Source organism: Ambystoma mexicanum, chromosome 5q, assembly GCF_040938575.1.
Source record: "Ambystoma mexicanum isolate Mex_15411 chromosome 5q, UKY_AmexF1_1, whole genome shotgun sequence".
NCBI lineage: Eukaryota > Metazoa > Chordata > Amphibia > Caudata > Ambystomatidae > Ambystoma > Ambystoma mexicanum.
The window spans coordinates 676,555,941-676,572,103 of NC_090933.1; the positions used below are offsets into that span (position 1 = coordinate 676,555,941).

Genomic DNA, 16,163 nt, shown 5'->3' on the forward strand with positions numbered 1-16,163 from the left:
TAGTGATGGGAAAAAAACCCACCTTGTATGAAGACCTGGGGGCTCAAATTACAGGGCAAATCGCCCCTTTTGAACTTTCTTGGGGACAAAGTAATGAAAATATTGACTAAAACAGATCTGGATATAGAAATCTTGATTCAAAACCCTCTTTACATTAAAAAAAAAGATAGAACAGTTGGATTGGATTGAAACAATAGAAACAGTCAGACTGGACTCCATTCAAAGCGCTTTCCTGAGGGGGGAGAAGAAACTCAGTTGTTTATCGGGTTATCTAGAGACGAAAACAAGGGATAAAAGCAAAAAAACTGTGTTCTATCTGCGAAAACCCTGCCAAACAAATGCTAAAACATCTGCTTATGGACTGTGGAGGTACATGGATCCATCGCTTACATTTATTCCGAAATTTTGTGCGCAGAGAAGAAGATATTATATCTGATTTTTTGTGGGAAAGACTAATCTCTGGCACAAATGCTGCACTACTATCGGCAGCCATACAGGTGCTATTAAATTGTGAAATAGATATCTAAAATGGTCATTTTGTGAAACCAGATTGATGAAATCCATATTTCGAGGTTATAAATGTAAGAGGCAGGGTTTGGAGAAGAAAAAGAATACGTTGTTTTATGTAAGAAATGTGTATATTTTACAGATTATATTTTGGAAGCTGTTATTGACTTGGTTTATATAATTTTGTAAAGGCTTGTACAGCCAAAACAAATAAATAATAAAAAAAAAGAATGCAACCGGAAACACGTGTCAACATACCGGCCTAACAGGATGAAGGCGGTTATCCAGATGCAAAGATTGTATTAAGGGGCTCAAATATCAAACAATAATTTGTTCTGAACACTGGAAGTGTTGACCTTAATCAACAAGTCAAAAGAGTTGTTGTATGTATAGATTTTGTGCTTGGTGAAGTGAGATGAATGGTATGCAGGGATGAATGCTGTGGATCTTCTGAGTGAAAAGTAACAATTGTTTTTTACATTTGATGTAATTGTTATATTATCAGGTTTTTTAGATATGTATTATTATTAAAAACATTTTGTATGAAGAAAATAATATTGAATCATTTGCGGTTATTTATAAAAAAAGCAAATGTATAGTATGTCATCCTCCATCTACGGGTTAACTTTTTGTTTTGCATTGTATATATAGCCCATAGAACCTGAGAGTATTGGGCCATCCCCTTGTGTTTGTTGAACCCTGCTGTTGTCCTGTCTGAGCCTGTTTTGCATCGGTCACAGAAGGCCTGCAAGGGCGCTTCAACCCATTGGAACAGTGGGATCAACTATTCTCTGCACCTCCTGCTTAGCCTGCAAACAAGCTGCTCGGAAATGTTCCTAGACCGCCCAGGAACTGTCCAGCTTGTACGGGACCCTGGAACTGCCGCCATCTCAAGTTTCGACTTAAGCCTTTGGAGACTGTAAACTCTGGGTATAAGGCACTCTCCAGCTGAGTTTCGTACACCTATCATTCCAAGGTCTGGAATTAGGAGAGTACGCCTGAACCCGAGTATACACGGTCGGCGTGTCGCCCAGCTCTGGTGACAAACTTTGTAGGTTCCTTGCTACTGTGCCCTCAGACTCGCTGCTTTGGAACTGGCCAGATCCCTTCACCAGGAGCCGAGAAATCACCATTGTCTCGCCACAGAATCGATATTCAGAACGCAGCCCCTGAAAGCCACAGAGCCGCGCAATTGCAGGATTTGAACCGGCAATCAATCTGGACTTGACTGGTGAAGTTAGGTCCAGAATGCGCTGAGGATCGGTAAGTACTTGCATCCCTTACCGGTGGCACCTGGCGCAGCCATAAACTTTAACGTACAAATTTTCCCTGAGGGCCACTCTTCTTTATCGAGGTAGCCTGTGCTACCAAGCTATTCCCAATTCTTGGAACCTGTTCTGCCCTCTTGGGGAGACCGTCCTTGAATAGTGGGAACGTATTCTTCACTGCCTCACCCACCTTTCTGAGTCGCTATAGCCCCTTGAAGAGACCCCTTTTTGAACTTAACCGCACAACCGCATGCACCAGCATCAAATGTACTTTCAGCTCAAGGCTCCACTCATTTTAGGGATTGGACTGCCTCTTAGCTAGGGTTTGAATTGTGAAGGACTGCCTAAAAGATATTAGCACTGTGTGACCCCTTTTTTTGCAGGATGTGGATCTGTACTTTGTAATATCCGTTTAAGCCAGTGGTTACTGTATATATGATTCAAAGTTAGTGTTGTGTTGGTTTTGTTCATACTACTGAAAAATTACTTTGTTTTTTACTTAAAAGCCCTTTAATACATGTTTATGTATTTTTGATATATACACCTGACTTAGAGTAACTTGTGGTGTTGTTTACTGTGTGTGCTCTTTGTGGGATTTCGATTACCCTACCCCTCCTGAGACCTAGTATTGACTGCCGCCAATGGTACCTTGATTGGTCTGGCTTGTGCAGAAGGTTACACTGTTCCAAGAAACTAGGCTGGCCTTCTGTACCTCTGCCCACCAGGCCAGAGTTCAGAAATCCATCTTAACAGCATGGAAGTGGTGCTGCCATTGAAAACCCAGGGAAAGGGCAGTTGTCCTGCACTCTGGGATACAGGTTTAAAAATATGAAGATGAAAATAACTCCATTAGAACTGTAAATGTGAGCATTTATTGAGAGAAAATGTCAGAATTGCTTTTGTCAGGGACGAATGGAGAAACCTGCAAAAAAGAAATAAGTATAATGCTTAATGCATAATGTACAGACACTTTAAATAGGGAAGGGTCTGAGGTGAATGCAAAGGAATAAAGTATAGATTTCGATTGTGTGTATCAAAGACATTACTTACTCCAGGTGATCATGTATTTTGCAACTTGCGTTTCTGTGCACCCATAACAAGATAGAAACCAAAAAATGTTTTGTAGAATTGAAAGAAATACAATAATTACAAACAAAGGTTTTTAAGCAAACAGATTCCTTATGAATTTAGTATAGCTTACCCGGCATTTTCCTTTTGATTTGTGGGTGTAATATCTTTGTGCAGCGGAGTTGTAATAAGAACTTTCTGTCCACATATTGGAGTGGATGTGAATGATGGATTTTCGAGGTTAAGTTGCTCATTTCCAGAATAAATATTGAAAAACTAGCAAAACCAAGAAAAAAAGAAAAAACAACAGGTGAGCAATGTAATGCAAATCCTTAAGAATTACAGATAAAATTGGACCGACAAGTACATCACATAATGAAACCTGGATAGCATTCCACTCAGAACTAGGTCTGTATCAGATAAAACCGCACTTAGTAGAATCACAGAAAGGGTGTGTAAAATTCTATTTCTTGGCCAAACTCATACAGAAGGGATATAGCTTGTGTTATGTATGATAATGTCTCATCCCATCTTGCATTCTAGATGGTGGGACTGAGATTACATGGGGCCAAAAACCACCACCCACTAAGTGACATGGGCCTTGGAGGAGGTGTGTGGGGAATCCCACAGGTCCTCCAGTCCATCCATAGCCTATTATGCTGGAGCAACTGTGTAGTCATGATGGCACACATACTCGTAGATATAAGATACAATGATGCTGATAAAGTGGTTGTCCCTAGTAATGCCAGGAAATATAGTCCTTGTTTTACTAAACTTTTGATCCTAGAATGACTGGATGTTATTTTACAAGCTAAGGTGCCTGACTCTGACCAGGGGAGAAGCACTTGTGTTCATGACCGCGGCTCTCAGCCTTTGCTCATGGGAGCGGTCACAGAACATATGAGCTTACAAAGTGTATGCTGGTGAGACAAAGAGGCTAGAGATGCAAAGGAGGTGGAGTTGAAGGAGGTGGGTAGAGGCACATAAGAGGAGGCAGAGGTGTTGGAAAGTGGAGGAGGAGAAGGAGCAAAGGCAGGTGGTAGTGATAATAAATAAGCAGGAGGACAGTAAAAGCAGCAAGAGGTTGGTGGCTGTATCCCGGAGAGTAGGTGTGATGAATCCTGTGCAGTCGTCACTAATCCCCAGCCTAAAGTCTCCTCCCATGTGGCCAGGGGAAGGGAGTTGCTACCTTATCCCGACCCTGGGGGTGGTATTATGCGGGAGGATCACATGGGAGGAGAAGGCTGTCCGGTAGAAATGGCGACTCCCTTGGGAGAGATGCAGTGTTCATCCTTTTCTGAGAATGAAAATCCTATAATGCCCAAATACCTGATGGCATGTTGCCACTACACAAAACCCTCCCTTGTAAAAACCCCAAATGTAAAATGGGAAAGACTCTGATAACCCCTAACTGCAAGAGTCTTGTCTTGAGTAAATATCCTAATCCAAGAAAGGTTATTAAACATAATGTTGATGTAACATTTGATGTTTCCTCTAACCATCATTTGACACAAAGTAACTTTGGGAAAAATAAAAAAACGTTATGAACTCAATGCCCAGAATGCCTTTAGTACTGAGACGAGGCCGAAGAGACAAGAGTTGATGAGGATCACTGTTGAGGCTAAACAGAATGTGCGGTCTAGTTGTTCTAATTCTGAACACCTGAGTGGGACATTTAAATGGGAAGCCCAGCGACAGCGGGAGTGAAGGAGCGAAGAAGGAGAAGGAAAGCAGCCAGAGCTGCAGAAGTTGCAGTAGAAGGTGAAGTTATGGGAAACTGCAGAGTGTGCACAGCAGAAGCCGAAGTGAAGGCCCCGTCCGAAGTTGTAGTAGAAGTAGTAACAGGAAACTGCAGAGTGTGCACAGTGGGAAGCCCAGCAGAGAAAGTGAAGCGTTCCCGAGAGTCGCAGGTGAGATTCAGCGGACCGGCTTACTCGACACAGGAGTCTGTTGAGCTCCTAGGAAGTGCTGTGTTAGCAGCAGCAACCACAGAAAATCTGTCAACAGCGTTGGCAGACCGGAGAGGGTCTGACCGGGACCCGAGGTCCCAACTGCAGAGGAAAAGCACTGCAGACCCGTGACATCACCCGGAGACACCTAAAGAAGCAGTGAGAGTACCTGAAACAAGAGCTAACGCTGGGGCGCTCCATAAGGGACAAGAGAGAGAAGAGCGAACAGGGTACAATTCCCCTTACCTGGGACATCAGTTTGGGGAAACTTGGAACCTGTATTGCCAACAGCCAAGAACATATAAAGCAGCGGAGAAAGGGCGAATAGGGTACAATTCCCCTCATCTGGGACATCAGTTTGGGGAAACCTGAAACCCACATTCCCAATACCACAAAGAGAGAAAACCTTTGAGAGTTGTGTGAAATTAAAACCCATTCCTGGCAGGAGAGTAAACCAGGAAAGTAACAGTTACAGATATTTCTAAACATTGTGGTTATAAAGAAGAGCGTAAATGAAGTTGATTCTATTCCTGGCAGGCAAGTGAACCGGGAAGGGAATATTTGTTTTCAAGTAGAAAACTTGGTTGTTATAAGGAATATTGAAGGAAGAAGATATTTACTTTATAATTGCTTCACGCTTTTGACAATGGGCCTCATTACACGGTAGGCGCTAAAAAATGTGATTTACCGTCATGGCGCCATTAGCGTGTCCGCCATCGTAGGAGACCGCTAATAGCGTCACATTACGAGTTAGCGGACACGCGCATAGGGCCATGACGGTAAATGACCCCACCGCCATGGCGGAAAAGCACCTTACCGGCTCCGACCAAAGTGCTGATAGCACCTCCGCCCTCATGCTGCACGCTATTAGCGGCCACCGCTGTTAGCGGTCACTGCTATTAGCGGTCACTGCTATTAGCGGTCACCGTAAAACACCGGAACCGGAAATAGCGTCATCGCACCGGAACGGGAAAGAGCCCGGCGGCCATCTTTAAAAACACAATCCATTGCCATCCCCTGCACTCAGGACCTGCAGCAACACCACGACTGGCAAAACCACATCCCAGAAGAACAAACAATGCCCAAGGCCCTAAAGAAAGCCGATGCGCGCCAGCGCAAAGAACGCTTCTCAAACGAGGAATTGAAAATGCTGGCAGACACCCTGGCTGCAAATGCAGAGGTAGTGTTCGCTAGCGACATGCGGCGCCCGGCACTCCTGAGAAAAAAGGAAATCTGGGCTGAGGTGGCGCAGAAAGTCAGTGCGGTGGGCTCCACCCCCCGCACCGTAAAGGACGTGCGCAAGCGGTGGGATGATCTGCGCCTCCGTGTACGCAGCATTTTATCGGCCAACAGGAATCTGGCCATGGGCACAGGAGGCGGAGGTGGATCCCCGATGAAGATGCAGGAGTGGGAGGAGACATGTGCCAGCACCATTGGCATAGAATCCATCGAGGGAGTGGGCCGAATGGAGTGTGGTGTGGCAACAACGTCAGACGGAGGTGAGTGACCACGCAAGACACAGCAATGCCAAGCATGAGTCCCTCCCCTAAATGTGAATTGGGAATCAGCTAATGGATGGGGTCATCACACACACATGTACACAACCCTGCATATATGCCCTGCACATCCCCACACAACCACATGCATGCAGCACCTCACACACGTGTCACCCTGACACATGTCCGGATGACCCACCCATCTGGCCAACAACCTGCAGGCCCAAAGTAGATGTCCAAATCCAAAGAACTGCAGCAACAACAACATATGCATGATGCACGTTGACCCATCACTGATGTTATCCCTGTCTTGCTCCCCCACAGGGTCACAATCTGACAGTGAGGAGCTGGACGCTGCAACGCAGGCCCCACCACCCAAAAAGCAGGCCAAGGGAAAGGATGCAGGCACCAGGCCCAGTACATCGAGGGGCACTGGGATATCTGGAGTGGCCCAGCGTACAAAAGCCACCCACGCAACGACCACACCAAGGGTCGAAATGCCATCCGACACTGTGGCAGCACCCCCACCACCCACCCCCACCACTCAGGAGCCAGTGCCAGAAGGCACGCCGTCCGCAGCCAATAGCTCCGTTGGGGAAGCAGCAGCCACGGCACCTATGAGTGATGTGGACGACCCATGTCCGACACCGGAAGGGCAGTGTACACCCAGCCCCCAGCTGTCCCCACTCCACAGCCCATGCAACACATCCAATGGCAACATCCATGAGGTGCATGCCGGAGATGCAATGGATGGGTCATTCAGTCCCGTGGCGAGCTCACCTGATGTCGGCCACATGCAGCAAGCTGCGCCGAGGAGTAACAGGGGCAGGGCCGCAGACGACACCATGAGCCTGATACGCCAGCGCCAGGAGGAGCTCAATGCCCTGGTTGCCCGGCAAGTGAGCGAGGCTGCCTCGACCAGGGAGGAGATCCGGGTGTTGTCAAGGGACATGAAAGCTGCCATGGACAGCAACACGACGCGCCTATGTGAGGAGATGGCCGCTGTGAGGCAGGTCCTAACGCGCATTGCTGAGGCGATGGAGAGCATGCGTCACTCACAGGGAGCAGATCAACCAGCCACGCCCTCGTCTACTAGCTCCGACCAGACAACCATCCTGCGCAGGTCCAGCCGGTCCTTGCGGCGGTCAGACTCACAACCCCCCAATGGTGGTAGTGGAGGAGGGAAGTAGGGCCAGCCTGTCCCTGTTGACACTTGGGAACTAATGCAGCACTGATGTGCACACCATGTTCGGTGGAGTTGTGGGGGAAGGGGGGTGAGGGTGTTTGGGGGAGTTGTGGGGGGAGGGGGGTGAGGGTGTTTGGGGGAGTTGTGGGGGGAGGGGGGTGAGGGTGTTTGGGGGAGTTGTGGGGGGAGGGGGGTGAGGGTGTTTTGGGTGGAGGGTACATGCACGTTTGAATGTCATAATGCTCAATACAGACGTAATGGCATGGATAATCACATGACTGGACATTGATAATTGTGTATGTGTGTTTTATTGTTGAAGGGTGCACTGTGATTATGTCCTCCATACACCCCGTGCCCTGAGCTGAACACCAATTGCACCCTCCTAATCCATGTGCATCAGAAACAATGGTCTATCAGGTGCTGCCGCACAGCACGTCCCTCATGGGCATCGCCACCTGCATGACCTGCAGCCCCCTCTCCTCCATCCTCATCCCCGTCATCATCCTCAGACGGTGGTCGCAGTTCTATGTCAGGGGGCATTGGCACATTCCGTCTGATACACATATTGTGAAGCATGACACATGCCATGGTGATCTTGGCCACCTTCTCATGCCCGTACAGGAGTGCCCCGCCCGACCTGCTGAGGCACCGGAAGCGTTCCTTCAATAGGCCGAATGTCTGCTCGATCACCACCCGGGTACGGGTGTGTGCATGATTGTAGTCCTCTTCGTGCCTGTTCTGTGGGTTCCGCACAGGGGTAAGGAGCCACCTCTTCAGGGGATAACCTGCATCACCTGCATGGGTGCAACAATGGGTATGTGTAAGTGTCTACATAATGTGGAGCGTGCACATGTCACACAAACAAACATTGCATATTCAACGACATCCACTGATCCAAGCACGCATGGCAATCAGGGTAACTGCAATGTGGGAAGGTGAGGTGGTCCTTGCAAGTGGACATGCACCATGCATGCATACAGCAGGGATTGCCATGTCCCGCCAGAGTTCAAGTGATTTGTGTTTCCTGGCCCTGGCAACGTTAGTGTCACACTGCTAGTACACTGCCATTCCTTAGTTGATGTCCCCATGCTGTTTGATGGCAATTCTGTGGTGGGGTACGGGTGTGCCTCACCACAATGGCTACAGGGGATCCATTTGTATGCACTCATGTGCGCGGACCATTTCTGATGTAGTTCAGCGTACATTTCAGTTGTGATTTTGATATGCATGTTGCTGATTTGTGTAATGGGGGAATGGTGTGTTGTGCGGTGTGCATGTTGTTTGGAATGGCCTGTTTGGCGTAATGGATTGATATGTTTGCCGTGGCACTCACTTCCGGCATGTGGTTTTGTCTCTGGTCCATTGTGGGCTGCCTCACTGTACAGTGATGCAAATATGTATGTCCATTCTTCTCATGACACAAGTTCACGCCCAGTTGGAGTATGCATCTCCCCCCCCCCCCATTCACGCCCAGTTGGAGTATGCATCTCCCCCCCCCATTCACGCCCAGTTGGAGTATGCATCTCCCCCCCCCCCATTCACGCCCAGTTGGAGTATGCATCTCCCCCCCCCCCATTCACGCCCAGTTGGAGTATGCATCTCCCCCCCCATTCACGCCCAGTTGGAGTATGCATCTCCCCCCCCCCATTCACGCCCAGTTGGAGTATGCATCTCCCCCCCCCCCATTCACGCCCAGTTGGAGTATGCATCTCCCCCCCCCCCATTCACGCCCAGTTGGAGTATGCATCTCCCCCCCCCCCATTCACGTCCAGTTGGAGTATGCATCTCCCCCCCCCACTCACAATCCACATCACACTGACATGTGGTCGGCCTGCTACTCACCAAGTAGCCACGAACGTTGTCCAGCATGTCGCTCCATGTATCGTGGTATTGTCGAGTTCCGCAGGACCATTGCATCATGGGTTGAACCGGGATATCGGGCACAGCAATGTGTGATGATCTTATTGGAGTCACATACCATTTGGACGTTGATGGAGTGGTATTGCTTTCTGTTACGGTACACTACCTCATTGGCATGTGGGACCACCAGTTCTACATGGGTACAGTCGATGGCCCCAATGCAACTTGGGATGCCTGCCAGTGTATGGAAGCCTACTTTGGTGTTGGAGATCTCCTGGGCAGTCCGTGGCATGTATATGTGTTGACTTGTGTGCTGCAGGAGGGCATTGAGCACCTGGTTCAGTGTGCGTGAGAATACTGGTTGTGATATGCCATGCATCTGACCTACCGTATGCTGGTAGGTGCCTGTGGCCAAGAAGTGGAGCACTGTTACTACCTTCAGTAGAGGGGGGATGGCAGTACGGATGTCAATGAGACTCACAATGTCGTTGTATATCATGTCTACTATGGTGGTGATGGTATCCCAGTCCAGACGGTACAGGGTGTGTATCTGCTCAGGGGTTAGGTTGACTGGACTGGCTCTGATCCTGGGAATTGGTGGCTGCCTCTGTGGTATCACTAGGTGCACTGGTGGTGCTTGCTGCGCCTGTCTTGCCCTCCTCCTCCTGCGTCTCCTCTGTGCTGCCTGTTGTTGTAGCTGCTGCACAGCAATCATGTCCTCTAGCCCATGTAATGCTGCTAGTATTGCATCCATCTTGGTGTGGGAATGGGTGTGGGGAGGGGTGTGGTGTGCTCTTTTGTGCTGCCAGTCTCCATTGCCTCCACCTGTGCTGATTTTGTCCACCTGTGGCAGGTTGGAACTCTGCTGTGCTCTTTTAACGTGTGGTTCGCGATGCCGGTATTAGCGCCTTGCCGGTAAGGGTTCTTTGGGTCTAGTACATGCCGGTATTGCCATGTACGCATGGCTCGTGATGCCGTGATATTAGCGATATGCCGCTATTTCCGGTCTGAGGGGCCGCGCGCTCACGGACTTGCCGCTAATAGTGCCACCGTACTTTGCGGTGCCGCTAATAGCGGTATGTCCGGGTCGTGATTGGGGTGGGGATTTACCGATATCGGTAATCCCTTACCGGTAACGGTATGTCCCTACCGCCTACCGTGTAATGAGGCCCAATGTCTTATGTAACAAGAGGCCTTTGGTATGCTATCCCGACACAAACATCTTATGAAAAGGAAAGGCTGTGACAATTTTAATAAAGTTACTCACCGTAGTGACTACCTTACTCCTAGTCCATAGTCCCGTTTCCTCCATACTTACGGGACATTCCTCCGTCCTGTGGGACGGGACCGGAGCACTTTGTAAAAAGCATCACATTTTCAAAAATGTGTCCTTCCTTTCTTTTTACGCGGGGTACCGCACGCAGCCGTAACCCTGCCCTCCTTAGCTCTGCCCAGCGCATCGCCCATCAGTCCTTTTCTATCGCCAGGTCTAAGACCTTTAAGCAATAACAGAGGAATCATTTTAGAGGGGACGGCGTGCGGGCGTATAGAGGAAAGGGGACTATGGACTAGGAGTAAGGTAGTCACTACAGTGAGTAACTTTATTATACTCCTACGTCCCGTCCCCTTTCATCCATACTTATGGGAGATTCCCAAGCACTCCTCACAGGAAGTACGGGTGGATGGAAAACTCCTTACTGAAACAGGTTCCTAAGCACAGCTTGACCAAACTGAGCATCAGCCCTGGAGCTCAGGTCTAGACAGTAATGCTTACAAAAAGCCAATGGGGAGGCCCACATAGCCGCTTTTGCGATGGCCTCCCAGGGAACATAGTTTTGGAAGGCAACGGCAGCCGCCTTGCCCCACAAAAGATGAGCATGAATTCCTTTTGGGACCCGAAGACCCTGAGTGGTATATGCCTCAGAAATACAGGCAGCGATCCATCGGGAGATGGTTGCTTTCGAGGCCGACTTTCCTTGCGTATTTCCGAAGGTCACAAAAAGCTGCGAAGAGTTCCTAAGCTCAGATGTTCTGTCCAGATAGAACTTAAGGGCTCTTCTAACGTCCAGGCAGTGCAGAACGCTTTCGGCCTCTCAGGCTGGGTCTGGAAAGAAGACAGGCAATGAAATTGACTGATTCAAAAGAAAATGAGAGACCACCTCCGGAAGAAAGGAGGGATTCATCCGCAGGACAACCTTATCCTTATGAAAAGTAAGGAATGGATGCTATACCTACAAGGCCTGAAGCTCACTTACACGCCTTGCCGAAGTCACAGCAATCAAAAAGGACACTTTCCACGAAAGGTACTTAAAATCGACAGTAGCCAAGGGCTCAAAAGGCTTATGACACAAGGCCGTAAGGACCACATTCAAATCCTACCTTGGATGCAGGTTGCGAACAGGAGGATAAAGATGCATCAGGACCGCAAAGTGTCTTTTAATGACTGGTTTAGACAGTGATAACGAGCACTGGTCAGTGGACAAACAAGCAGCAAAAGCCGATAAATAAGTCCTGTAGGACAAGACATGAATGCCAGACTCTGCCCGATGTGAGACAAAAGATAGGACCATGTCGATAGTAGCCTCCCTGGAGTCCAGCTGCATAGCCAAACACCAGTGGCAGAACCGTAGCCATTTACTTCTATACTGAGATCTTGTAGAGGGTTTCCTGGCCGCCTGAATGATGCGCGTGTTATCTGCGGACAAATTGAAACGCTCTAAAGATCTGAACTCACGCACCAGTGCGACAAGCTGAACAATTGTGTGGAGAGGTGCAACAGCTGCTGACAGCTCTGATGAAGCAGATTGGGGATCAGCGGAAGCTTGAGCGGCATGCACACTGATAGATGCTGAAGCTCTGAAAACCCAAACCTGGCTGGCCACCAAGGGGCTATGAACAGCAGGAAGCAATTCACTGTGTTCCTTAGCTTGTAAAGCGCCCGATGGATCAGAGGAAGGGGCGGAAAATCGTACGCCTTCATGTTGTGCCATGGAATTTCAAGAGCATTCCCCAGTGAGGAGGCTCCGAGCCCGTTCCTGGAGACATACAGGGGAAGCTTCCTGTTTGTAGACGTTGCAAAGAGTGCCCCAACAGCGAAAAATATCCGAGAGGATCTCCGTGTTCAGTTTCCACTCGTAGCTGACAATTGCTCGTCGGATGAGGGCATCTGCAGTGACATTCAGCTGGCCTGGGATGTGTACTGCTACCAGCCAGATACAATGCGGAATGACCCATTCCCAAATCTGAATGGCAAGATCCACAAGAGGAGAAGACCTGGTACCCCCCTGCTTGTTAATATAGAACATGGACACCGCATTGTCCGTGCGGACACGGATCACCTTGTTGACAATGCCTGGTTTGAACGCTTTCAGCGCAAGGAATATCTCCAGGAGCTCCAGATAATTTATATGGAGCTGTCTGTCTTGTAGCGACCAAAGATCAAAAACCTGAAGATGATAAAGCGTTGCACCCCAACCCAGAAGGGAGGAATCCGTTGTGACAGTCAATTGCGGGCAAGGGTCCTGGAAGGGAGCGCCCACCGACAGATTGCTGAGAGACGACCACCACAAGAGGTCCGCCCTCATGAAAGATGGAACCAGTATCATTTTGGAATGTGGGTCCACTGCTTGAAGCCATGAGCTCCGAAGAGCCATCTGCGTCCGCCTCATCTTGAGACGAGCAAGAGGAAGAGCCAGCACGCACGAAGCCATGAGGCCCAGAAGCCTCTGGAACCACCAGGCCGACATGCTCTCCGACTGCATAAACACCCGACACGTGGCAAACAGATCCACCATTCTGTCCCCAGTCAGGTACACTCTGCAATCAATCGTGTTCCAACGAAAACCCAGGAAAATCAAGTCCTGAGAGACCGTCATGGAGGATTTCTGCCAGTTCACCCACAGCCCAAGGTGGAACAGGAGCTGGAGGAGAGACTGAAGGTTGCTCAAGGACTGCGCAGCAGCCAATCGTCCGAAAACGGATACACATGGATACCCTGTAGTCGAAGATAAACTGCGGTGACCGACATCATCTTCGTAAAGACGCGCAGTGCGAGCTGAGACCAAACTGGAGCACACAAAACTGGAAATGCTCCTCCCCCATGGAAAAACGTAGGTATTTCCGTTGCGGGCTCCAAATGAGGATATGCATATAAGCATCCTTAAGGTCCACCACGCTGAGCCAGTCTCCCTTCTGTAGAGAGGACTTTATCTGACAGAGGGTGATCATCTTGAATTTCTCTTGAGGGAGATAAAGGTTGAACTGGGAAAGGTCTATGATGGTGAGCAGGCCAGCCTGGTTGGGTTTGGGCACCGTAAACAGAGGGGAGTAGAAGCCCTCCCCTTGCTCCCCTAGGGGAACGGGTTCCACCGCCTTGAGATCCAGAAGCTTCTGGACTTCGGCTCTGAGGGAGGGCGTCCCCGCCTGCTGGAAGAGAGGATTGATAGGTGGGGTAGGGGAAGGGGCAAGCGGAAACCCGTCCGAGCAACGGACAAGACCCACCGATCCTCGTGATGGTCTGCCACGCCTCCCAGTGAGATGCAATGCGCCCTCCCACTGGGGACTTGTGTGAGTGCCAGAAAACCTAATTTAGCGGGTTTCTCGGTGGCGAGACCCCCAGATCCTGAGGAGGAGGCAGAGGACCAGGAGAAAAACCGGCCTCGCTGCTGACGCCGATGGGAGTTTCCAGCTGGAGGATCGACTCTACGTGTCTTTCGATCCAGAAACCCCCGAAAACCAAAGGAGGACTGAGGCTGCGAGGGCGTTCTCCGAGCCCTGAAAGGAGGTTTCACCAGAACGGACAGGGACTTGGCTGTCTGGGTGCTGTCCTTAGTCTTAATCAGCTCTAAATCTGTTGATGAATGGAACAGTTCTTTGCCGTCAAAGGGCAGGTCCAGAACTTTATCCTGAACCTCCTTGGAAATCTTCGTGGCATGAAGCCAAGCCTGACGAGAGGTGTCCACGCCAAGCATGAGGCCCCGAGCCGAGGTGTCGACATGATGCACCATAGCCTCAAGCATATCCTGCGCCAGGACTCTGGCATCTGACATGCCAGTGTTAAAATCGTCCAGCTTGTCCGCAGGAATGAACTCCTCAAATTCCGATAGACCTTTCCACATTTTCATATTCACCCCCGCTAATATGAGCTCTGTGTTCGCCTGGCGCAACTGCAGGGCCGAATTAGCAAAGATCCTCCTCGCCAAAGAGTCAAGCAGCTTGTCCTCTTTGGCCAGAACCTGAGCCGCTGCTGTAGACGACGCTGAAGCCGGTCTGGATTGTAGCGTGGCAGCCGCCACCACTGTGGAGGAAGGGAGCGGGCTAGACGCTAAGGTTACCTCCTCCGAAGTATGAAGCCTATAACGAGCGTCAATCTTTTTGTTAACGCGCATTCCAGAGTGTGGCTCATCCCAGACCTTGCTGACCTCGGCCAAAACATAATTCTGGAAGAACAAGCCGGTGTGCTCCCGAGGAGACAAGGTGAATGCCCCAAAAAGCACCCCTTCTTGGGGAGGGGGTGCCTCAGGTACTGGAACATTCAGAAGAGCCATCATGTCCAGTACCAGGTCATGGAACGCCCTAACAGAGCGGGGCTGGCCATCGCAATCCTGACACCCTTGCATGTCATCCAACGCATCCGGACAGACCTGCGTCACATCTGGCTCCGCCGAAGATTTGTCTATTGGAGATAAGGGAGGCAGAGGCGGAAGGGTTGGAGGTGGGCCAACCGGTAGAGGTGGAACAGCTGCCGGAACAACCGGTGCTACGACAGGGACCATCGGTACCGGATTCGGCACTGGAGAGCAGATTTCTTTAAAAAGACCTCTGAAATACTCCTTCATGGGGTCAGAGTGCATGAGCTTCTGAAATATTCTGAAAAGGCATCCTCCGCCGAAGGCTTAGACACTGGGGAGGGCAGAGGCCTCTCATGAGAGGAGTAGCTCCAGGGCCGCAAGGGAGAGGCCTGCCAAGAAGGGCCCTTTTCAGCCGGATTAACATAGATCAATGGCACAGACGCCACAGGAAGCGAAAGCGTGTGTGGTAATGGCATCCAAGCGTTCCAGTCATAAACTGGACGAAACGGCGCACAAGGAAATCGATGTTCACCTGAAAAAAATGTTCCCACCACCCAACGCCGATGGTGTAGGTGTGAGGGAAGAGTCCAAAATGGCCACTGTAGTTCGCACAAGAACGGGCGCCATTTTGTCAGCGCCTGAGGAGAACTGCGTCACATGTGTGAGTGAGGCAGGGGTCTCCACAGACGGGTCAGGGGTCTTGACTTTAGCCTTGACACAAGGAACCTCGCCAGAGCCAGTACTGTGTGGCCTGAGACATACTATCAGCCAAATTAGCCTCTAAAAGAGGAACCTCGGCCACGCCGGTAACAGAGGAATTACGGTTAGCGACCTCACTCTGTGCCCCCTCGACAGAACCGGTATCACCACCAGGGATGGAACGATGAGGAATCCACCTCACTGACAAGACCTTAACAGGCCTCTCAGTTCTGTCTGTCACCTTAGCCTCAGATAGAGGAACCTTGGATCCGAGTCTGGTAACAGCTCCCTCACGACGGGCCTCTAACCTTGGTTTGGTACAGAAAGCCTCTACGGAGGCCTCAGGGCGCGCCAGTGTCTGTATGGGAAGCTCCAGACAAGGAAACCTCGAAGCAAGCTCCGGTACCCCCAGCCTCAGTATAACTGGGCTGTTGAATAGCCCCCACAGGAGGGGCCTCGGATTGTAATCTGGTGTAGGCAGGCCCCTTACGGAGGCCCTCGGAGAAAACTCTGGAACCTTTTTTTTTAGGCCTGAAAGGCACCTCAGGGGAAACCCGGGT

At 50.1% G+C, this 16,163-nt stretch overlaps 1 protein-coding gene across 1 annotated transcript in view; it reads right to left on the reverse strand.

Annotated features, from left to right (window-relative positions):
• Positions 1-16,163, reverse strand: part of MYBL1 (MYB proto-oncogene like 1) — an 898,417-nt gene that overhangs the window by 252,299 nt on the left and 629,955 nt on the right. The window contains exon 11 of the mRNA XM_069621133.1: positions 2,977-3,119. Within this exon, the coding sequence (XP_069477234.1) occupies positions 2,977-3,119 (143 nt within the window). The remainder of the gene's footprint in view (positions 1-2,976; positions 3,120-16,163) is intronic.